Consider the following 23,692-nt stretch of genomic DNA (forward strand, 5'->3'; position numbering starts at 1 on the left):
TCTAAAGGTGGGAAATTATTATCTTGCCATGAGAACACCAGCATTACCAAAAGGGTGAAGGATACAACGTCTCTAGAATTTACTTAGTGATTGTGGGCTACTTATACTACAATAATTAATCATTTTACAGAAAGCTACTAACTTCAACTTGAAAGAATTATTTCACTGCCTACTGCTAGCAAGTAGCCATCAACATAATTAATTTAATGAGTAGAAAATATCACACTTCAAACTAGAGCCTAGTGCTTTATGGATAGTAAAATGGTATGGCACCCATACATATAGATGTCTAAGGAATACAGGTAGTGCTATAAGGAGGAAAAACAAGGATGCAAAATGGTATTTTAAGAATCAAGCAAAAGATCAAAGATGGCATTTAGAATTACAAAATAATTTCACTTCTTGAACTAGATGAGAACACTATACTACAGAGTCTTCATACTTCTCTTAGAACTTCATATAACTGCAGTAAGAAGTCCTCCATGAAGAACATAGAGCCATGATTTAATAATTTACTGCAGTGCTAATCCAGAAACTTCAGAGAATGATCTGCATTTGCTGACTTCTCTTCAAAGGCACATAAGAGCTCCAATCTGTTCAGCCAAGCTTTCATTTTAAATGCATTTAATCCAGACTGGAGGACTAGTTTTCCAACAATTTTTTTTCACTGCTGCAGATATCCAGGACTACATTAACCAGACATAAAAGCCAGTTAAAACAGCAGGAATATAGTTTTGTTACCCCTATTTTCTCTTTCTTAAGGAGTCATGAACTAAATGAAGAGAAATAAAGAGGGACCTTTTCACCATTATGAGGAGTCATTCACAAACTCACTTTTTGAGTCTTGACGTAAAGCAAGCTCACAGAACATGTGCTGAACATCCACTAATACAGCAACATTAATTACCAGCGCTCAAAGCTGGAAAGTAAGCTATTTTAAGCTGGGCAAAACAGCCTGCTGTTATCAATTAATAGGTATAATATGATTGAAATAACCAAGGAGCTGCTAAATTCCTGTGTAGAGCCCCCCTTAGTTAATATTTAAAATAGGGAAACAATAACTAGACATGATTTAGGGTTTAGGAACTAACTACTAGACAATGGCACTTTATGTTTATGTGAGAAAAGGTAATGGATTGTGGTCTGGTCAATAAACCTTGAAGAACCACTTGGAACTGCCAAGATTAGGGAAGAAGTAAGCAAAAGGTAATTCCTACAGGGGGAGATTGCGACCAGACTCATTGACCACCTACTCAGATGATACCACCTACTCAAAAGAAGACAATGAAGGAAGAAGACAGGGTCTGCACACTAATTTACATGAGGGGCAAAGAAGAAAGAACCAATCATTAAGGAAAATAACAATGATTATGTATTACTTAAGTTATAAATGTGAGAATTTTTGAGACAAGGGTGTGCTGTCTTGAGACAGGCACCCATTCACGCTCATCAAAGAAATTAATTTGAAAATACCTCGACTTTCTGTGTTATTGCCTTGCACACTGGGTAAATGAACTCTGTTTGTGGGACAACACTACCATTCCTAACTCTGGCTTCTGTACTCTGTTTTCTTTCATCTGCTTGAGCAGCATATCAAAACATTAAGAAACTTGATTCCACACAGTATAGGAGAAACTTAGCTGACTATGGCTAATCACTTTCTCTACAACTAATTATGAAAACTGCAACAGATATACTGCCATGATCCACAGATGGGACTATGACCTGAAATCTCAATGAAGCAATGCATTCCAGCTAGTGGATGTCACATCTTCCTCTATGCTTATGCTCATTTTTCTGAACTGAAGCAGGAAAATTTTATTAGAAAAGTAAGATTATTTTTTTTCCCATTTCTCAGCTGAGGAAACTGAGAACATACAGCAAAACTTCTGCCTAAAACTCTCTAATAGAGATAAGCAAGATGAGAATAACTAGACTTGAACTAGACAGTTTCCAAACTGAACTGTATTTTTGTTTCTGTTACAACATTTGATTATCTTCATAGACACCTTGACTTCCTGAATTTAATATTCAACAAGTTAATTGATGATATGTCTTCTCCTCCAGCCCAGGGTTGTCTTCCATTGCAGACTTTTGTCTTCAAGATGCTTCAAGAGCTGTGCTTTCACATTTATTTGGTTTAGCTCCTTCTCTGTACACAACCTAGATCAGAAAACTTAACTGAGAAGAAATAAATTCTCTCCCCCAGAGACAGTTTTTACTGACCATCATCCTAGAAAGAAAACTTTGAGGACATTAGAGATCCAATGGTCATGGTAAGGCTGGGAAAAGGCCTGCCATCTACCTTCAAAATAGGAAACTTGTCTGGGATGATAAAAATGTTTGCTTGTATGCCATACATCCTCATACATCCTCATTCCAAATATGGCACATGCAAAAGAAGAGCCCACATGCCAGGCTAGAAATATGTGCCTGTCACATTTTTGTGATTTGAAATAGATGATTTCATTCCTACCCTTGCCTCTCCCTGAGGATAAGCAGAATGCAAAAATACTGCGCCTGCACTTCTTGATTTTTTTCCAGTACTTACATTTGATCAAAGTGCAGTTGATCAAAGCTAAGTCTTATTCTTTTTGTGCCTTACTTGAAATGGCCTGCTAACAGTCACTTCTGATGCTAAATAAGGTGCACTGAGGAGAAAATTACAGTATTAGTTTTATCTGCAAAAGTTTTGCACTTTTTTTTTTTCCCCTGTTGTATTTCCTGTTCTCCTGTTAGCAGTGTGGCATCTCTAAAATAGCTGAGAATAGTCAGGATTTTAAATAGAATAAGCCTCTAAACTACCTCATCTTTTCATAAAGCTTTCCACTGGTAGCCGACAAGTCCATCTGCATGATACAAAGGCGAACACTGCACGAAATGCTTTGAGCTCCACTTACTTCTATCCTTTCTTTCTCCTCTTTTCTCTTCTTTCTCTCACTTACTTTCTTTGCAGTAAGAAGCATTTAGGTTATACAAATTCAAAGTTTGGAAGGGCAGACCCTGCAATAAGTACAAGCTAACACTGCTGGACATAACAGCTCTGTCTCTCTTCATCACACACCACTACCTGATGAAGACACACTCAAAGAATTTCTGCAGAAAATTACTGCCGCAATATTTTGTTACTTCAGTGAGTTATGCCTGGCAACTGTAGAGAACCCTGAGACAATTGAAAACCCTCAAACTATAGAAATAACAAGCTATAGGTTGGACTTTTTGCTCAAAAGTTTGATTAAAAAAATAATTCTTGCTTTACTGCACCTATGACTTGTCAAAGGAGAAAACCTTCTGGTCAGTGCTAGGAAATTAAAAGAGCTCTAGTTCATGTTAAGAGACCTCTGGTTCATTTCTCACTCTTCTTACATGTGGGGGTTCCGCTAGCAAACCTGAAAACATTTTCAGTCCATCCTATTCACAACAACTGCTGTTAGCTTTCAGATACGTTATTAACTAGGTTACTGAGAGAGCTTAAGTTGTCAAGAGTGCATATAACTACCAATCTTCATATTTCTTAAGGAAGTACCTTGATAACTTGGCTTATTCATTAATACACAGAACACTTACTAAAAGAAATAGAGAGTGTTACCTTTTTCTATTTGCATGAGGGATGAAATTACTTTCCCCCTCCTCCCATGCTGAGAAAATGACAAAGCTGCCAGCTCTCCGTGTTATCTTGCTGCTTACTAATACGAAGTAATTAATGAATTCAGAGTTCCCCAGTTGGAGATAGATTAGTTGAATATTTAAAAATCCACCAGCTACAGTTGCATTCCTGTCTCAAAATGCCTCCATTCCTTCCCCACAGCATGGGAAAGCTTTTTAGCTCTGTGAGGAAACACACGATTTCCCTATCCCTTAAACACAGGAGAATTATACATGCAAGACACTTGTGTGTGATGATTCCTTCACACAAGGCCCTTCGGATCAGAGAAGTGCTGTATTTTGCTCCCTTCAGCAAAGACTACCCCACACATAAAATTAGACGGCAGCTTGCTGGTCAGTGGCACAGAAAACAGATTTTATTAAAACAAGGCACCAGGAGAAGTGATTAATCAGCCATGACTGGATGATTAGATGGGAGTTAATAAGCTCATGATGCAATTTAGCTGGAACTCTGCCTAACTGATGGGTATCTGCAGACAGCATTCTCCTGAAAAAATGAAGTTGTCAAATATCAGAGTAGAGGTTGTGAAATTAAAATTTTTCACATTACAGAAACAGTTTAGTCTAGAAAGCACACACAATGTGTGCAATCAAATGCTTTCATTCTCTTAATAAGGTCTGACATGGATTTATGAGTGCACAAATCTGAAAAACTCCTAGTCTTAATTACAATGCCTTACCATGATATAACTGAGACTTTGAAATAAAAGTTAATGGAGATATTTGTTATATGGCTATTTTCTCCTGTTGTCCAGGAATTATTTCTGTCTGTATTTCAGTGCTTTTCTAATATAATTGGATCAGAGTGGGGGGGTGAGACTGTGACATCCAGAGGAAAACAAGGACATTCTAGAACTAATGTTACTAAAGGAGGAAAGAACAGTCAGATATTAGTGACAGGAACCAGGCTGTATATTGATCAATCAGTTCTGCTCCAAAGTTAAGATCTTCTGTCAGTAACAGAAATGAGACAACAGTGTATAAAAACTATCAATCCCACAGATGTGGAAATAATACGCAGCAGATCAAAAATGACAACATAAATGAAGGAAATAAAGGCTAACAAAAGAAATTTTAAAAAAATAACTAGGAAAAAAAAGTTATTCCTATGCAAAAGAAACAGATATCTGTCTTTTATTGCTGTACTCTGAAATTAGTGCAAAAATCAGTGTCAGGTTTATATTAGAAAGATAATTAATTCAATGCATACTGCTCTACTTATTAAAAAACCAATGAACTATGCAAAGGGGCAACAGAAGTTGGTTGCACCAAGCTGCAAAACAAATGAAACTTTTAGCTAAGCATTTCCTCATGGACTGAAGTTTTCACTTAGAAACGAGTGAATGTTATGTGTTTGTATCACTCCCTTTAATCATCACCTTCCTGATCTCATTTTCAGGAAGCTCTTTCCAAATCCCAGCTACAGTAGGGTTCCTTCATACTTGGCTCTCTCAGTCTGACTTCTTGATTAGTCTAATCTTGCCCGCAGTCTGAACTGATCCATAATGCCAAAAGAAAACCAGGAAACTAATGGAAATGAAAAATCCACCCAGAAATAAGAGGCAAAATTGCTGAAAGTTCCCTTCATGAAATGCAGTTAGACTATAAAAAGGAGATGGCTATGAACCGAACGTTTCTAATTGCTTTAAATACATGCAGAATAAGGATGAGATAAAGAATTTAGAAAATGTTCCCTACTGTATTGTACTCAAACCACTAGCGGTATTTGTAGCCTCCAAATCCTCAGGAGATTTGCATTTCAAGTTACAAGGAAAGCCCCTAAACGCTGTTCTATCCATGAAAGGTTTCAAAGAGTGGCCTGTGGTAAAAGACATTCTGAACAAGACAATCGATGCTGGGGGGGTGGGGGTGGAGAAGAAGAAGAAAAACAAAACAAACAAACAAAAAAAAAAAAGAAAAAAAAAGAAAAAAAAAGGTCAGAAATGCTTTCCTAAATGTTTTAGCTTATAACAAGAGAATTTTTCTATTTCACTGATAAACTGTATGAAGCTGAAATGATCAAATTCTACTGTGAAGACCAACAAATCAGTTTATTCCATTAATCCCTTCCTTGAGCTTTTAAATGTCCTAAAGAGATCTCTGTGTTAAGGTATTATTTTCTCTACTGTTTTACATCAAGCCAGAAAAATCCTGATATCATCTATGAAAGTGATTACGATAGTAGGAAAAGTCACTGGGATTTCAGAAGAAATCTCAGTAGAAAGACTATCAGATGCACTCTTTCTCTTCTCAACCCATGCCATGGTATCCATGAGTTGAGAATGGACTAGGCAAACTAGGTAGGTTCAGACATCCAAGCTACTAAAAGGCTAAACAGTGTGCAATCTTGAATTGGAGAAAGTCTGTGTTTGAACTGTCATTTCCACACAAAGGTCTCAGTTCCCTAATAAAGTTTTATTTTCTACTTTGCAGCTTCTTGCAATACTCAGAGAGTCACAAGAAGCACTGGAGTCTCATACTTGCTGCAGTAATAGCATATAAGAATGCTTCCTATATGTTATGTTCCTCAGTGGAGACACACTATAAAAAGGCTGTGCAATGTCAAGTCTGGATATAGAGAATGTAGGGCTACAACATCAAGTCAAATGAATGGGTTAGTTGTAGCATTCACTGTCTGAAATATGTACCAAAAGATTGAAAGATATGTGTTAGCACCTTCCAGTATGCAATTAATGATATAATCAATTTACTGGTCTTACACGCTTACCTGTGAAACAATAGGACTATTTTTCCTATCCGAACATAAGTGCAAATAGAAAAGAGTTCACATCAAGTTCTGTAGGTTTGGTTCATGGCATATTCCTCCCAAATTAATAGAAACATTGAGAACTTTTTCCTTGATCTCACAAAATTTGAATGAAACTACAGAATGTTCATCAATCCCCAACAACAGAATAAGTTACTTGAAGAAGAAAAAAAAAATTCAGCAACATAATATTTCACAAAATTTAGTGAACTACCAAAGTAATCAGATAAGAATACTTGTGATCTGAAATGAATGATTCTCAATACCAAGATACTCAGATTACTCTGTTTAAATACTTGATTTCTGTGTAAAAAGCTCTAAAAATATTTTAGCATTTATTAAGCTATCCAAAACACTGCATTTACAAGTATAGGAGAGGGAGGGGGAAAAAAAAAAAAAAAAGTAGATTCACTGTGGATGAAACATTTAAACATTAAGTCAATTTTCCTCAAATTTTCACTGGGAAACTTGAATGGCAGAATTTCAAAAACCTATCAAACACCATCCCTAAAAAAATAACAAACAGTAAAGTCTCTCACCTACATACTTTAGACAGTTCCAGGACTTGGGAAAAATGATCTGCTAAATATTCAGTTCAAGAGTTGTTGACTCCAGTTTCAAGCCAAACTGGGAAAGGACTCGGAATTTTGCAGTGTGGGGGATCACTACAGAAAGAGAACCATGGTCTTTCTTCTCAGCAGGGCCAAACACTGGCTACCTGATGTGTTCCTTGGAAGATCTCCAAACCCACCGACAAGTTCTTTCTTTGAAATGAAGGCATTGCATTTCACTAAGTAATGTACCTAAAAAAATAGTGGCACACAGCTGAGGGGAGAGAGTAAGAAACCTCACCTGAAATGCCTTGGAACAGGCAAAGGATTTATCAGTTACTGACATTATTACAATTTGGAAAAATGCACAATTTCTTTTGCAGAAGTAAAGCTATACACAGTAAACTGCTTATAAGCTAACAAATGAACATCACCTGGAAATGGTATTTTACAAAAAGACCAAAAATGCACAAATATCCAGTTAACTAAAATAGTCTGCTGCTAAAAGACCTACATATACACTAAGTTACCTCAACTTCCAACATCAAATAATCACCTCTAAAAAAATTGTGAAAAAAAATTATTTCCAAATTTGTCCCTTTCCTTCTTCTCTGTATGTACTGTTATCTTCTGTGACTCATCCCAATATTTTTTAAATAGAAACTTCTTTCAAGAAAAGTAAGTGTTCTGCATATTTATCAACAGACTCTCGGCTTCCAAAGGCTGCTTCAGGAGTGGAAGCCGCGTGTACTGCCATAATTACAAGCACATGCCACACCATCAGCAGTACCTGCACAAACAAGCATTAAGCACAAAAATCATATACAATAATACAGGACTTCATAAACCAAATGAATTAGGTCTAAAGCAGATGACAAAACCCAACCTAACAGAAGTCAGGGTTACTGGTAGCAGCCTGAATGCCCCCTGTTCTTTTCAAGTTTCTCTGCTTTGCTCTGCCTATTTCAAAGTACACTCTTTCCACAAGGAAAAGTAAGGAGTGAGCTTTTGCTACCATCACATGAAAAAGGAAAACAAAGTCTTATCTATTTATGACAGAGAGAATGACAATTATTTGGAGGACTAAAGGGCAACTAACTGTCTAACCAGCAAACACTGGAAAAGGCTGCGGCCTAGGCAGAAAAAGGAGACTGCTAGGGAAAAGAAAGACAATCTTCAGAGCCCAGCAACTATCTCTTGTTTATCAAAAAGCCATTTATGGATCAAGATCAAAGGCCTTACAAAAGCAATGAATGAGGGGATAATACCTCCCCTTCTCACTCACCATGTTGACAGTACTCTAAAAGCACAGGTTTCAATTTTAATTTCAAAACTAAAGGACAGATACCTACAAAGAGCTCAGGAAGAGTCAAAAAGAGCATACTCCCTTTTTCTAACCTAAATCTATGTGTGTGTGTATACATATATATATATATATGTATATTTAACAGGCATGCTTTTGAAGTGGAAGGCCTCAATCCAGACTGCCTGCAGGAACTCAGCAGGAGCCAGCCGAGATCCTGTAGACACTCCAAAATGGAGCCTGCTGGTGCGGGACCCGCTACCCGTCACAGAGACAAGAGGCGACTCGGCGGGCTGGCAGCACCGGCAGCCACCATCGGCCGGCCGCTCCCTTCCCAGCCGTGGCTGCCCAGGAGCCTGCGGTCCCAGCCCTTGCTGGGACAAGGCCCTGGCCCTAGAATGGCAGCTCAAACGCTCAAAACTAAAATCCAGGTTTAGGCAAGGCTGGGTGATCCTGACACACAGCGAGGCAAGATCTTGGTTTATAGTTCCCATCGAGTTCTGAGCTCATCCCAAGCCCTGCAGCCCTGCTGCTCTGAGGTGAGCTTAGCTGAGGTGGATGATCCTGCCATTCAAGAAGGCGGGATAGTGCCCCTGTGAAGAGCCAGGGTTCACGGCCTCTGCCGCGCTCACAGGTCCCAGCCTGGGCTATAAATCAGGCACCTGGAGCCCCGAGGCAGAATCTCACCTCCGTGAACAGAGCTGCTCCCTGTTCTCAGCCTTCCTCTCTTCACTTGCACCCCTGGTCCTACACCCCCTCCCTTCTTTCACTTCCCTTCTCCCCGTCCCCAACTCAAGGGTTGCTGCCATCCTCATAAGTAAATTAAAAATGGTAATTCTCTATGATGAGAGAGAAACAAAAAACAAATCTGCCTGTTAACTTTAGACCTGCAGTAGTGTAACTCTCACACAATAGTAGTCCTTATATACTTAAAATAGACTGATGCATTCACCTGCTTGGAAGGCTTTGATTTTACTACTGTTACTGAAACAGAATGTTTGATGGCTCTCTGGCACGACCTTCCAAACCCAGAAACCATACCTTCTCAGTGAATCAACACTACCACAGTCACTAAGGAATGGATGGGCATCAAAAGAAATCATTTTTCCACAGACAAATAGTTGTTTGGTGTGAAATAACACATGTTCTCACCAGACCTGACATTTTTGTAAGATAATGTAGATTCATTCAGTGATGTAGCTACCATGGATTCAAATTTCTTATTGCCATGGGGAGATGCAGTTAGATACATGCAGATGTATCCTCATGCTTATAGTACCTATCCAGACCTGTTCAGTGACAATGTTCAGTGACAACCATCAGGAAATCATGCACGTTGATCACCAACTCCGACACACCACACAAGCAACACAGAGGTGAACCCTGCTCCTCCCCAAAATCAATTCCTTCCCATGTCCTGTTCAGGACAGAAATGTAGTCTGTTCAGTCCTACTCAGTCTCACAATCGTAGCTCTATCTCTATTTTTCTTCTAAATGCTTTCATGTTGCTGCTGTTGAAATGTTACCCCTTTGGGGAGGACTATTCACATCCACACTTGAACAATACAGAAGTCAATGATGCATATACAGCATCATTTGTATCAAAAGCACCCCAAGGTGTCGAACCCCGCAAGATAAGGAGAGTTATAAACACAATTGCATTAAGAAAATCTTGACTGAATTTCAAGATTAGGGTGGTTTTTGGTTTTTTTTTTTTAATTACCAGCAAAGGTGTTGGCACGGTACCTCCTGGAGGATCAGCACACTGAACACATTTCAGGAGGAAGAATCCCCTGTGCAACCTTCCAGCTGCAGCTGCTTTGAGGTCCTACGGAGCTGCCTGATAGCAGACCGCTTTCTTGTTAGGCAGTACTGCGCACACCATTAACATTTTCCACGCTCCCAGCTTGTATAGCACTGCTATGCATTTCCTACACTGATAGCATTTTGCATCAGCCATCTATATATTCTTTAGACCTGCTATTATAAGCCACTAAGATGAGACAAAGGATCCCTCTGGTTTTGAAATTTTGCATCCACCTAGCCAAATATTGCAGAAAACTATCCCTACAAGAAGCCATTATAACACAAATGTAGATTTGGAGAATTTTCATATATATTATGAGATGTTTACATGGTGTCATAAACAATCTGTTTAAAAATATTGTATAATTATTCTTTCCATTCTCAATATAATTGTAAAACTATAACTTTCATTTTTGCCAAGTTAATTTAATGTAAGCTCTTGGGCTTTACAAATAATTTGGATTACAGCTGTGTGCATTGCAAAAGAAGAAGAAAATACAATATTTGAGTATCACACTATGCAGGCCTTGCCTCAGCTGTGAGATTAATGTAAAGTTGCACTTTAGACAGTCATTAATAGGAGAGCTGTAACAGACAAGAATTGGATATGATCATGAACAATTCATATTTTGAAGCACTTTTTACTAAGCTAAAGTATCAAGTTTTTGTATTTTCAAAAGAATTATGCTAATTTTTACCAAAAAAAGTTAACGAGGTTAAGGCAAACAGTAAAAAGACAGTGACTAAAATCACTTAGGCAAGCTTAATTTCAGTCCATTCCTGTCACTGTCTTACAACACAGCCTTCCACATGTCCATTCCCTTTTCAACATCAACTCTGCCTCATTCGACATGTAGAAGAGAGGGTGGTCACTTACTATTTTATTTCATCCCAGCTCTGTGTGCAACCATTGTACTGAATACTGATAAAAATACCTCTTCTAAAGACGTAACTATTAAATGCATCAATTTTATGATGTTCACTACTGTAATGCTAATCTCACAAATATTAACTCTATTTTCATAATACCCCAGATGACATATCAATACATTTAAAGAGTAGCTTTCATCAGCTACAACTCAACACCTGCACAAATCGGTCCTGAGGTATGAAGACATACAAAACCAGAAAAAATACAACTAGCAATCACTGCTTAGCTTACCGATTGTAACTGCTTAGCTGGACTGACCTTGTTTAAAAACTCGGTGTATTAATAGCTTTGGAGGACAATCCCATAGCATTAAGAAAATGAGTGGTTTAAGAGACTATCATCTCGGCTTTACATAGGACTGCATAGCAAAACTGAGACTCTTCAGCATTCTGGACAGCATTTGATTGTGAGGATTTGGGGGGTTTTATCTTTTTATCTTGTATTTTGCCTAAATACCATTTAGTATATAATTTCCAACCATTGCAACAAATTATTTTTGTGGTTCTAAAGACAAATTTAACTGTACCATTTTCGCTTTCTCTGTGCTTAAATTTCATTAAAAAAAAAAAAACTACAAAAAAAACCTACAAAAAAAACCTACAAAAAAAAGAAAAAGAAAACCCAACTCTTCCTGGACTTAACAGGGAATCTTTACTGAATGGCATCAGTATGTTGCCATCTTTTATGTTAACTAGCTATAGGTTATAGATGGCAAGGGCATAATACTTATGGAATTGACTCGTAAAAAGCAGAGAAACAGACAATCCGCTTATTATCTCATTCAAGCTAAAAGCTCCCCAGCACACCTTGAGTCCCCCATCCTAATCTCCCTGCCAACATTTCTCAGCTGTCCTCATGGCAGCTCATTACATCAAAGTGCCAGTTCCAGTGACTTCCACACCGGTCATTTTCAGTAGGTAGCTTTTTGTCCAGCTATTCTCAGCTTCTTTCCTAGGACCACATGGAATCTGAACCGATTCTTGTTTTAATCCTTGTGTCTAGTCCACTTCGGTGCTGTGCAAAGCTGCAATCTCAGGGAAAGGTGAGGTCATCTTTACCTAATCTCCCCCTCAAATGCATAGCTTTTCCCTTCCACTTCAATGGCAGAATTGAATTGGCTCTGGTTCTCCCTGAGTGTTCCAAAAACATCATCTTGCACATCAGTTTTCTGCTTTTAGCACCAGTGTCCAGCTTCAGACGGGTTTACAGAATACCCAAAACTATCAAACAGAAGCCTACTTCCAGCTCTGAACTTTGATCTCTTTGAGAATGGCCCAAGTCCAATCAAGGAGCAGATCTGAGAAACTCCAGCACATTCATTTACATGAAGTCTTCATGCTGCATTTGTTCTAAGTGCTTGAATGTCTTTACTGAGAAAGAAAATGTGAAATAAGGTACTTTGTCTTCCCCCCTCCGCCCCCCGCCCCCATGTAGGACCATGCCTCAGGAGTTGACAGTGGCATTGACAAGAGTTTCACATCCTCATTACCAGGAGGACAGGAGAGAATATCCAAGCACAGAAAATCTCCATGGCATACAGTAGTAGAAAAGCACAGCTGCTGTGCAAATACTGGGAAAAAAAATGCAGAAAACTGCACATAGAAGTGTTCAGCAGACAATATGGCAACTAAGATCAATTTGCAGAAAACTAGCAAAGGATTTAACCCTACATTTCATTTTGCATAAAAGTAAACATTTCAAGCACATTAAGGCAAATGGGAGCCAATTTTTTTTTTCTACATAATGAAGTCTAGGAAGACAAATAGCAAAAAAGACTTCAAGTTTACTCCGAGTTTTTCAGTCAGAAAGTAAAGAACAAATACAGTGTGATTTCCTGAATAAGCGCCTAAAATCATCTCAATATAAATGATAGAGAGCTCTGCACTACCCTGATGTATTCTAGTACATTGCATATGGTGTCACCCAAAATACAGAAATTGTAATTACATATACATTCACTTTCTTGCTACAGATGACACACAAAGAAATCTTTACTTATTTCAGTAGTACATTTTTTCTAGTAAGCAATCAAACAGCTGACACTTGATATGAAAGGGCACAAAAGCAACTGAGAGAAATACATCTGGTTCCATATAGTATAAGTGAGTTTGGTGCATCTGTCCTGCAAGAGTCATTAAAACACAATACCAACAAAAGCACGTTACACTCCAAGTGCAGCTGATTTTACTAGCGAGCAATGCACGTAGCACGAAGCCTAGGCATTAGCAGAGGAATTGAACTTTCCACCCACTTTGCTGATAAAATTGAAAAAAAAACCCCAAACCAAACCACCAAACCCCATAGCAGTCTCATACTCTTCTATATATACCTGAACAAAAAAAGCCCAGGCACACATCTCTTGTTGGCAGAACAAAACACAGATCGGCAAATAGGAGCTCCAGAAGCTCTCACCAGAATAGGTGCCTCTTACTCTATACCCTCCCAAGGAAATGAGATTTTGCTGTGAATGGATGGTACAACAATAAAGTTGGGATAGCTTGGCACTCACTCCTCTTCTGGTAGATCAGAATGAAAAGAATGCTTTACCACTGCTGACAGAAATAATTAAAGCTGCTGCTGCGAAAGACAGTTTACCAAGAGTTCTCAATCACTCCAATGAAAAGCTATGCAGTTAACAACAATCCTTTGCACGGGATACATCATCTCTCATCCACATAGGGATGCACACCATACCGGCAAGTGAAAGCAAGTCACGTACCCTGTGTATTTGTATGTGTCATATAGATTATTTATCTCGTCTATTCACCAGGGTATGGCATGTAACATACAATCTGGAGTCTTCAAATTTCAGTGGCCTGATTTATGATAATTATCACAGAGGACTATAAAAGACATCACAAGGCAAAAGAGTAGTGCGTTATTTATGTCATGAGACTACTGGATATATTTCAGAAAACCCAAGCAAAGCAAGTATAACTCAAGGAATCACAAGCTCTTATTAGTTTCAAAAGAAAAGCGGGTTTTTGTACTAGCCAATACAAAAGATATGTGACTTTGTGCTTGTTCACTTATAGTAGAATGTCCTTTAAATGCCAAGCTAATTTGATTTCCTGTACCTAGTCACTGTACCCAAAACTTTTTATCTCTTTGAAGTAATAAATGCATTAGAATAGAACAAAAATTCAAACTAGCCACTTGTTATATAAATAGAGATAGTAGCAGTTTCGAATCCTCAAATTCTCCCTTTAGAAAAAAATCATTTATAATGAAGCATATGAAAAAAATACCTTTGAAATATATTTCAAATAAGAGTTTGTAGGAATAGCCTTTATGAAGGTTACCTTACACTTCATTTTAATTTGCATACCCTCTCGGCAATTTTTTATTTTAATAGCTATTTTTTTTATGCAGTGTGTTTGCTTGAGGATGATTTCAAAAAACTTTCAGACAAAGGTCTAAATAATTTCCTGAGGCAACTGAGACTAAAAAAATATCTGATGTTTTTCCATATCAAATATGTCTGGACACCTTTTCTTTCAGCAGCTCTAGAACTGTTACACAATAGAAAAGTGACTTGGTGGAGAATTTTGTAGAATCTGGAAAATTCACCTGCATGTCATCAATAGAAACTTAAAGTAGGTAAGCTTGCTCAGAAGTATGCATGCTGGCCCTGATTTTGGCCAAGAAACTGATAGTAACCAGCATCATCACCTACTTTGCCTGCTATATATCATGGCTGAAATCCACACGGTGGATCTAAAGGTACCAGTCGTTGTAAAAACTTTTATGCATCATCAGTATCAGCAAGACATGACATACTGAAAATAAGAATTAAGGCAGGCAATCCCTGGATATATAGGCAGGACAGTCCAAGTAGGACAAATAGAAATCATTTTCCTTGTTATAAAAGGTGAGACTGGTAATAGCATACCATGTACAGGTCTGTTGTCTAACTTTTATGAAAAAGATGTTTAAAACTCAAAACTGAAAGAAGCCACAAAATTATAAATCCCTTTCTCACACCTGAGACCTGGCAACTTCCTTCCCATGTGCCTGTGGCACCTCTTCTGAGCAAAAGACAGCAGTGCAGAAGGTACACCAGCACAAGAGCAATTGATGGTAATGTAAAACAGCCAACTTTGCCTTCCTTTCCTCCTATAGGGATGTAAATTTAGGGCCCTTTCTCCTACCCAATATCTATCACATCTGGAAGAACATATCTACCCTTGTTTCTAATATTGTTTATATTGTCCAGAAATCTCAGAAGTTACTGAATACAAGAGTACTAATGGATAGATAGCCAGGCTTCATTTCCTAAGAAAATTAGGGCAAATTTCCAGGAACTGATTTGACTACGGCATTTCAGCACTTTCACAAGGAGAAAGTACTAAATGGTAGAGCTCTTGAATCTAGCAAAGGAAGATCTGATTAAAAAAAAAAAAACAAAGCACAAACAAACAAAACAATGAATAATCAGAGTAAAAAGAATCAGAAGCAAAACACAGTTACAACATCTTCTGGTGATTGTTCCTAAATTATTCCGGAAAGCCATGGATTTGCTTTCTCAGGATCATTCAGTCTGATAAGCTTTAGTGAAAAACAAGGCACTGGGCTCTGAAGAGGGCTCACTGGAAAAATTTAACGACCAGGCTAAGAACAGAGGACCTGAAGGTTTTTTCTGGTCTTAAATGCTTTACAAAAACCTAAGGATTTCCATTTTCATATTTTACCTGTTTTTCTAATAATAAAAAGTTACGCTCAAAAACCAAGTCAAAATAATTACTATAATACCTGGGCTGTAGGCCCATCTAGGGCAGAGCGGCCATAATTCTGCTTGCCTAAGAGACCGGGGGCCATACTCTGGGCACACATGTAATGATAGTCTTCATTTATGTGATTATTTACTATTCTCTTTCCACAGGATTCCTCCCTTTTTCCTTCCCTTTTTCTGGTTCATTTCTGTGGATGAACTAACAATAAAAGTAGTACATGCATATAGCACTCAAGTCCCCAGCAAAATCAAAAATTTACCTGTTTAAAATGAAAAGCATAAATAATGCTGCCTGAACAAACAAAACAGGTTGTGGTTTTATTTTTTAAACCAAAAGCATACAAGCTATGAATTTCAATGTTTTAATAAACTGCCAGAGCCAAGCATAGTATTTTAACGGGAAATGATAAAACCTCAGAGCACAAAGTAACTACTCAGTGCCTAGGGCTAGAAGAAACCAAGCGCTACACACATTCTTTCTTACGAAATTTCACTCATGTTCCACTGTTGCTTTGATACTAGCATTTAGCTGATTCAGGAGAGAGAAGCAGGTATACTTAGATAGATGGATCACTAATCTCATGAAGTATGGAAATACTCATTTTGGGATTCTTGCACTAAAAAGGTAGGTATTTATTGCAGAGGTAATCTTGCACATTTAGTACATCCTAATAGAGAATTAAAATTAAATCCAGTTAGTGCACATAGTTATTCTTTCTTAAGAACAAGGAAAGCTGTATATGGTTCTGACTCAAGTCAGCATGAGATTTCATTCATATTACTCAACCATTTCATTACTGCTGACTTACCTGTTACATAATAAGAATAGCTATTATATAAACATAGCATTCAAGAGATTACACACCACAAAAAGCAAAGAAGCACAAGGAGACCACTTTTAAACACAGCAGCCTTAATGATTTCTAAGGTAATGAAAATTAATGGAGGACTGAAAAGACGTCTTTTTGCAGGACTCTTTCCATTAGAAAACTGAGGTCATACTGAATCCAGTTTATAGTAACAATCTCTCAAGAAATTGCTATACTTTATTCTCCTAAATGAAAGAAAACACTGTTATTCTAAATAAAAAATTGATGCTGCTCCAGGAAGATAATAGTGCTTCAGATGTATGCACAAAATTACCTCTTCTCATAAAACTTAAAGTAACCACATCAGTCATTAAATGCAACACTCACGTGTTCTAACAGTTACTTCAAATAGGAAGCTGCCTACGTAAGTACCTACCCTATGATAAATACCTATAAACACAAAGGAAAACTTTATATATTTTTTCATCGAACCTACATACAGATACCAAATATCAGTTCTGTTAATTTATCAGCAAGTACATATTCAGTCATTTTAGTATTATCATTATTTGTGGCTTCCAGAGACTTACCAGAAAGAAAAATAATGACACTGACAACAACATGACCTTGTTCATCTACAAGCTACTATTTTCAAGTTTATTCTCCTCTAATATTAACGTATCAGTATGCAAGAGACACACAGGCGGATTCCTAATACATTTGCACAGAAGGCAGGCAAAATTTGCTGTAGACATATATTCATTATTCAGTGAACACCAGCTGTCTGGGTTGGTATACCTGTAGCTCTGTATCTTCTGCTAGTGTTGGGATTTAAAACGTGTTGAGAGCACAGCAAACTACACTGTAAACAGGTAACAGACACATAATGACCACACTCGGAGACCTTGCTTTATCTTTCTTGTGCGCTTCTCAGAAGACCCCTGAGGACAGAGCACTGTACATCAGTACAACTGCCATCAATCACTTTTCTTTAGGCACAGCTATGAGAGCCCAGAACTCAGACCTTCACGGTTATGCACAGAAAACATCAATAATTGTTTCCAGGAAATACCAGATTACCATCAGGCACGGTTCTTCCAGCTTGGATTATGTAGGTCCCATCAGTCACTGTGCCCTACAAAAAGTCTTTTTCTTTTTCTCCTCACGGTCAGCGCAGAAAATAGTCCAGAACTAGTGCAAATGTTCCGCATGAGACCTCTACAAAGCTCTCTTTAGCCTGCCCTCTTCCCAGCAGAATCCCCAAGCTCACATTTTCTAACCATTCTGCAGAGAACTTGGTTCTTTATCCCGTGTTCTCTAGATGTGATCTCTGTATTAAGAGTATATATTCACTTAACAGTTGGCCCCAAGACTCTGCTAAAGCCAGCCCAACAGAAAATCTGCCAATTTATATTATGATTTTTAAAAAGTTTCAATACTTCGTATTTGAAAATTGAATGGGGTTTTTGTTCACAATATTCTGCCCTATAGCACTACTAGAACACACACTCCTCTACACTTTCTTTAGTTTCTGCTCCTGCCCACATCTGGTGGGAATAAACAGCAAGAAAACTGTTGCTCTACTTCACACATATGGCCATACACAGTTATGACTGCACATCCTTGGGTTTGGACTGTGACTTTTGACATTATGCCTCTTTGTGCCTGTTCTTTTGAATGTATTTATTTTTTTCTCCTGTGGATTTGCTTGCTCTTGGTTTCAGTATTTACAAACTAAGGGAAGAGGGGTACCCATTTAGAAGCATGGTACCACCTGCTTACTCTGGTACCACCTCTTCTCTCAGATGTGCTTTTCATCCTCCTGCTGTTGGAGTTAGTCCTTGGAACAAATTCTCACTGACAGCACGCACTTTGGATCACCTGTGGGACTGCTCCTGGACTTCATTTCCCAAATACCATTTTCAGTCTCAGTGCCTGGCATTTTATGGGACTGACTACTCTATGTTAGTTTAAAGTTTGCTTTCTCAAGGCATTCCCAGAATTATCAGAGGCGTGCCTCTCTCCTGACAGCTTTCTTCAGTGACAGTCTTACAGTTAACCCCTGCGTCTCTTATCTGTGTAACTCCTGGGCCTACAGTCACTCTTCCTCACTTACAGTTTATAGAATTTGAGCTGGAGCATGGCATTCAAACTAACCCTACAGAGTGTATATGAAACACTCAACTACATCATAACAAATCAAATTAATTACACAGCAGAGAATATTAATTACACTACTATGATTTATTTGTAAATACCTAATCGCTAGTCAAACAATTAACATTATCCCTATATCCTTCATCTTCCAGACTGCAAAAATGTGTTAGTTTCCATATTTCTTGTCCACCGAGACTCAATAACATTCTATTTCCAGCTCTAAAGATGAGTTATAGGACATTTTAGCTCAGGCCACAGAGAACAAGTTCATTATTTCCAGAGGAAAACAGTACACATCCAAGTCATTTTAAGACTACTTGACAGTCTCACTTGATACAATCAGAAATCCTCAGAAAGCTTAGCTGTTCTGAAGAAATGATCAAGCTTTATATTTCACATTATGAGATCTCATATTAAAACATTTTTGTAGCTCTGTGCTGACCCACAGCACATTGAAATTGTTGGGAATTTACAACTCTGGCAAGCTTCAGTGAAAGGTGCAAGTGTTTAGAATTTCTCAAAAATCAAACCATTCCTGTAGCAAAGGAGGAAAGTTAAACATAAGGAATTCATGATGCTATAAGCTTGTGCCAGTCATGAAATCCGTGGTACAGTGGGAAAAAAACTGTCGTATTTTGCAAGATGAAAAAAAGTGAGTATTTAATAACTTACCCCTTCTGCCTTTTCTTCTGTGTTAGCCAGCATTTCCTGGAGGGCCCGTACTGACAGAGACTGCTCCAGCACAAAGGTGCAGATGGACAAATCAGGTGGAACATTCTAGGTGAAAGAAAAACATGAGATCACATTAGTGACAGACGTGCTGAACAGCACTTCCAATGCTGCTATTTTCCCTCACTTTCCACAATCTGAAAGACCTACTATACCCTTGAGGCTATGAAAGCCAGCCACATACTGGGCTCCGACAGGTAAGGCTTAGCCAGCAAGCGAAGGGAAGCAATTCTTCCCCTCTGCTCAGCATTTGCAAGCTGACACCTGGGGTACTAGGTCCCCCTCTCGATAAAAGAAATAAACCAATAAACTGCATCAGGTTCAGCAGAGGATCACCATGGCTGTCGGGGCTGGTGCACTCACCCTGCGTGGCTGGGGGACCTGAGCTCGATCAGCCTGGATGGAGGAGAGAGGGGAGAGGGGGATCTGACAATTCTCTTTGCAAATCTAGGGGTGATTACAGGGAAAATGGAAGCAGACTCTTCTTGGAGGTGCTCCTTGAAAGGAACAGAAGCAGCAATTCAAGTTGTACCAAAGAAAATTACAATTAGGTATTAGGAAGAAAAATTCACCCTGGGAGTAGAAAACAGTCAAAGGCTGCCAAGCAAAGCAGTGCAATCTCTCTCTGCTTGGACATTAGCATATGGAACATGTGTCTTAGACATTATGCTCAGATTGTGGGGGAAACAAAATGCAGCCTTTAGGCTACTGGTAGTAGCCAGACCTTATCCTTATGATGGTCTCCAGGTCAAGATGAATTTTCTGCCGCAGAAACATTAGACACTGAGTATCAAGGCCAAGCCAGTAGCTTCTCAGCCTTGCAGGGTGGTATGCTTCACCGTGTTCTGTTCTAAGTGGGATAAAACTAGAGTCATATAAAAATAAATATTTAACTTGTCATGATTGAAAAAAAAATCATTGAGTTATTGAAAAGCCAATTTTCCAGACTATCATAAAAATTGATAATAACATTGAAACAGGTTTGTAATAGCAATGTCTCAGTTACAAAGTAGCAAAGTAAAATCAGATTTTATGTTGGGATCTTTTCTTCTGTTAATAGAATAATATGCAACTCCTACACACCTTTTCTTGCCTCCAGAAATTCTTTCATGTTCCTTCTCTTTTTCTTTTCATGTTAGTTGCATATTTTAGTTTAGGAATACTTTTACTGACTATTGGAAATCGATTTTTTACACGATGAATGCTTTTACTGCTAAAGCTGTAAAAACTGCACATTTATTCAAAGTGTGTACAGTTTGAAGATGCCTCTTCCAAGGCCTCAAACATTAAATTGTAAAAGGTAGCTGCAAAACCATTTCATTCCCTCTTTTTCAAAAGTTAGTTTACTCAGAATACCTCACACTCTTAATAGCTTATTAAATTGCTGTTCATCACTCCTAACTACAGTAATTCAAGTCTGTTTATTAACTAATAGATCTTTCATTACCTTCCGTTATTTATATTTCAATGAAATTAATGTAAAATGGTATTTTAAATTAAAGTTTTAGCCAGATCAAAAAGCATTAAATAGCATCCCGTTTTGCATGGGATTTTGACTGACTTTTATGCAATGATAGTATTTTTAAGCCAACACTTAGAATCAGGCCTCTACTTACTTGTCAGTCTTCTCATTACCATTTTTCTTTTGTAGTTACTCAGACACTACAACAGTCCTCTTCATACTAGTATTAGGCCAACAGACAACTAATTAGATTCTCTTCAAAACATCCTTGTAATGCAAGTACTACCATAAGCCCTTATTTCATAAAGCAGGAAAGAGAGCACTCAAACATCACGGGTTGCAAGCTGTGGTTTCTGCGCAGTAAACACGAGTGAAATTTTCCATTCTAGAAAGCCTCACAGAAACGAATTGCCTGACAGTCCAGCTTGCCCTCAATTCTCCCCAGTGAAGACTGACTAACAAACAAGAGTCTGAATAAAACAGAAAAAGATGCTCCATAAACTGTGTTCAGAAATGAGCCAAGGCTACATTTTCTATATCTGTCTGGTTATAAGCAAACATATATATATAAGCAAACAAAGTCTCCATATCAACGTTCCCACTGCTATTACTGTTATTTAAAGCAAGATTTTTGCTCACAGAATATGTCTCACACATACAATTTTGTGACCTATCAAAATTTTTTAGTACTAAACCTACACTGCAAGTCTATACGCTCTAAAATACAGAAAATCCTGCATCATTTCACAGAGTGTTCAAGGCAACATAACTAGAACACTCCTCCTTCATCAGTTCCATTCTCCATTCAGTTCCATTCAGGACAGCCATGAGCATTTTCTTCCCTCCCCATTAAAACTGAGGAATGAAGTCCCAATGAACATTTTTTAGCTATTCTCATAGCAGGTGAGTAAGGCACACTTTGACCAGCCAGAGAGTAATAAAGGAGAACTGTATGAGATCGTCTCGCTTTAATTAAGTGAAAGAGGCACCTTCTCCTCACAGCCTAGCAAAATGTTAGAATCAGTTTCTTTTTCTCGAGACAAAAGGGAAAGCACATTATCCCGCCTCATCTCTGTTGCGTGAAAGCCCAGATTCTCGGTGGCCCTCGGAGAGCAATGTGTTTCCCCTGCGAGCTGAAGGAAGATGCATCTACTGATGCTTGTGGTGAGCATGTGGATCAGCCTCTTCCTCTCCGGCAGTTTCTCACACAAATCTGCTCTACTGAAGATCCGACAGACACGGCTGCATATGGTGTACAACAATTACGGCATGGACATACATGGGGCAGATGCAGAACTGCCAACGTATTTAGCCCAGACAGTTACAGCGCTGCTCACCCCTATACAGTCCCTTTTAATGCTGATGCTTTCGAAGCTCTGGATTTAGAAGACGGGGCTTCAGGTTGGCATACAGACGCAGATCGAAGGTTCCTGTTCTGCACAGCCCGCTCCAAAAAATAATAATTCTGGGTAATTTTTAAACCCTCATTTAAATATATTAAAAATTTATTCACAGTGCATTTTCCATCTCTTCAAAGCACAAAATAAAAATGAGGAAGAAAAAACACAGGGTCTTTGCCAGTCCTCTGATTATCTACCTTATCTCCCATATTACCTCACATACAGAGGAAGGAATATGAAAAATAAAGTTATTCTGTGTTATATGGCAGCCTAACATTCCCTATCGAAAGATATCTTCATACAAATTACATAGTGGTTTTTAGTTCCCAGTCTGGAAAGTGACTACATATTCTAGGGACTGCGAGGAAAATCTGTAGCAATCAGTTTGCAATATCAGGCTTTTTTGAGGACAGGTCAAATGTGTAGGCAGGTATTTTAGTGATTGCTTTACTAGATTATGACTACACTACTAAATAATAAAGAAAATATTTTGCTACATGTCTAACAACCACCCACCAATGCACTTTTAATAAATACCAAAACAACCTGTAACTAGCTGGAAATTTTCAGCAGTTTAATGGTAATAATAAATCTTTCATTTGAGAGCAGGACACAATTTATACCCCCCAAAAATGATCAGTGCTCAAAAGCAGGTGCCTCAACAGACATAAATAACCATATTAGTAACCCTCGACTTTCTCTTCCACCTATTTTTATTGTATTCATGTTTGCTGCAGTAACTTTCTAAATGAAGGCACAGAAAAACAGTTCATATTCCAAAAGGGATTTTTTGTTTTGGTTTGTGACAGAATATGTAACGAGGTCCTTGGACAGTCCAGGGGATCTGTATTACTTATCTTTAATCCAAAAGATCAGTGGAAAATTCTGAGAAACAATGGCAGTATTCAAAACAATTTATTTTCAATTTATTCTTGACACATTCGCAAAATCAATTAGATTTTAATGGTTTTTAACATAAAATATACTTGGTAACTTAAAAAGTAAAAAGTAGCAACTCCACTGTTTCTCAGAGCTTAAAATTTTCTCTGCTAGTTCTTGTTTACAAAATTTGTCTTGTCAATTATTTGTCTAGACAATCTAGTCAGTCATAATTACAACCTAATATGCAATTAGCTTGATTAAAAAAATAGATTATTATACAAATAAACTAGAAACTGTATATTAAATTTCAAAAGGAGATTCAGTATTGCTAGGAGAAAAATAACAAATTACTATTAGCTTTTTCTATTGATCCTTCAACATTGTTTGTAATAGCACTGTCAGCAAAATTAAACAAATTAAAATAATGTAATTCTCATCTGCAATTTTTAAAGCATATGTATTACTGGAATAATTGATGGATTATTTAGAAAATTTTT

The 23,692-nt window shown here is 37.9% G+C and overlaps 1 protein-coding gene across 1 annotated transcript in view; it reads right to left on the reverse strand.

Annotated features, from left to right (window-relative positions):
* The window catches only part of RYR2 (ryanodine receptor 2 (cardiac)), a 342,788-nt gene that overhangs the window by 301,775 nt on the left and 17,321 nt on the right, over nucleotides 1-23,692 (reverse strand). The window contains exon 3 of the mRNA XM_010562945.1: nucleotides 19,395-19,499. Within this exon, the coding sequence (XP_010561247.1) occupies nucleotides 19,395-19,499 (105 nt within the window). The remainder of the gene's footprint in view (nucleotides 1-19,394; nucleotides 19,500-23,692) is intronic.

Source organism: Haliaeetus leucocephalus, unplaced genomic scaffold (assembly GCF_000737465.1).
Source record: "Haliaeetus leucocephalus isolate CR32 unplaced genomic scaffold, Haliaeetus_leucocephalus-4.0 Scaffold162, whole genome shotgun sequence".
In the NCBI taxonomy this organism is placed as follows: domain Eukaryota; kingdom Metazoa; phylum Chordata; class Aves; order Accipitriformes; family Accipitridae; genus Haliaeetus; species Haliaeetus leucocephalus.